Source organism: Phytophthora parasitica, assembly GCF_000247585.1.
Source record: "Phytophthora parasitica INRA-310 unplaced genomic scaffold supercont2.107, whole genome shotgun sequence".
Classification (NCBI taxonomy): Eukaryota; Oomycota; class Peronosporomycetes; order Peronosporales; family Peronosporaceae; genus Phytophthora; species Phytophthora nicotianae.
In genome coordinates this window covers 119,736-120,319 of record NW_008649093.1, presented here as the reverse complement: position 1 = coordinate 120,319, position 584 = coordinate 119,736, and the positions used below count along the sequence as shown (strand labels likewise).

General features: G+C 50.9%; 1 protein-coding gene across 1 annotated transcript; it reads right to left on the bottom strand.

The window, feature by feature from the left end:
* Positions 1 to 470, bottom strand: PPTG_19216 (hypothetical protein; the record flags this gene model as incomplete). Its single annotated transcript, XM_008917587.1, has 1 exon — positions 1 to 470. A coding segment is annotated over one exon (470 nt), but the record flags the coding sequence as incomplete, so codon positions are not given.
* Positions 471 to 584: the final 114 nt, after the last annotated feature.

Sequence of the window (584 nt, the reverse complement as noted above, 5' to 3'; positions counted from 1 at the left end):
TCCATCTTCTCCTTAACCAGTTCCTGCATCTCCTGGATCTCATGCTCAACCTTCTCACGCTCGTCTTGAAGAGCTGCTCGCATCTCCGCCTTGAGTTCTGTCACATGGTTCTTCTCGACACACAACGCCTCCTTCAGCTCTTCAACTTGGTTCCTTAACAACGTCAAATCCTCGTCCTTATGCTCCACCACATGCTGTTCTTCAGTCTCAGGTGTCTGTTGTGCTTGAGTCAACTGCTTTTGCAGCATCTGCACCTTCCTCTGCAGTTCTTCTCTATCCGCTTTCAACTTACGGAACATATCCAGGATATCTGTCGTCATTTTCACCTTCTCCAGCTTCTCCAGACGTGCTGTCTGCTTCTCCACGAGCATGTCCTGCTTTTCCTTGGCCAACTGAACTTCCACGAGCTGGTTGTGATACTTGACAGCCTCCATTTGCGCTGCTTTCAGCTCCGTCTCTAGCTTCTCCATACTCGCAGCACCCCTGCCAGTAGAAGAACTGCTCAACTGCTGCTCCAGCACCGCGATCTTCTCCTCCAACGCCACTTCTTTTCTCTCCGCTGCAACAAGACGCTGTTTGCTCTG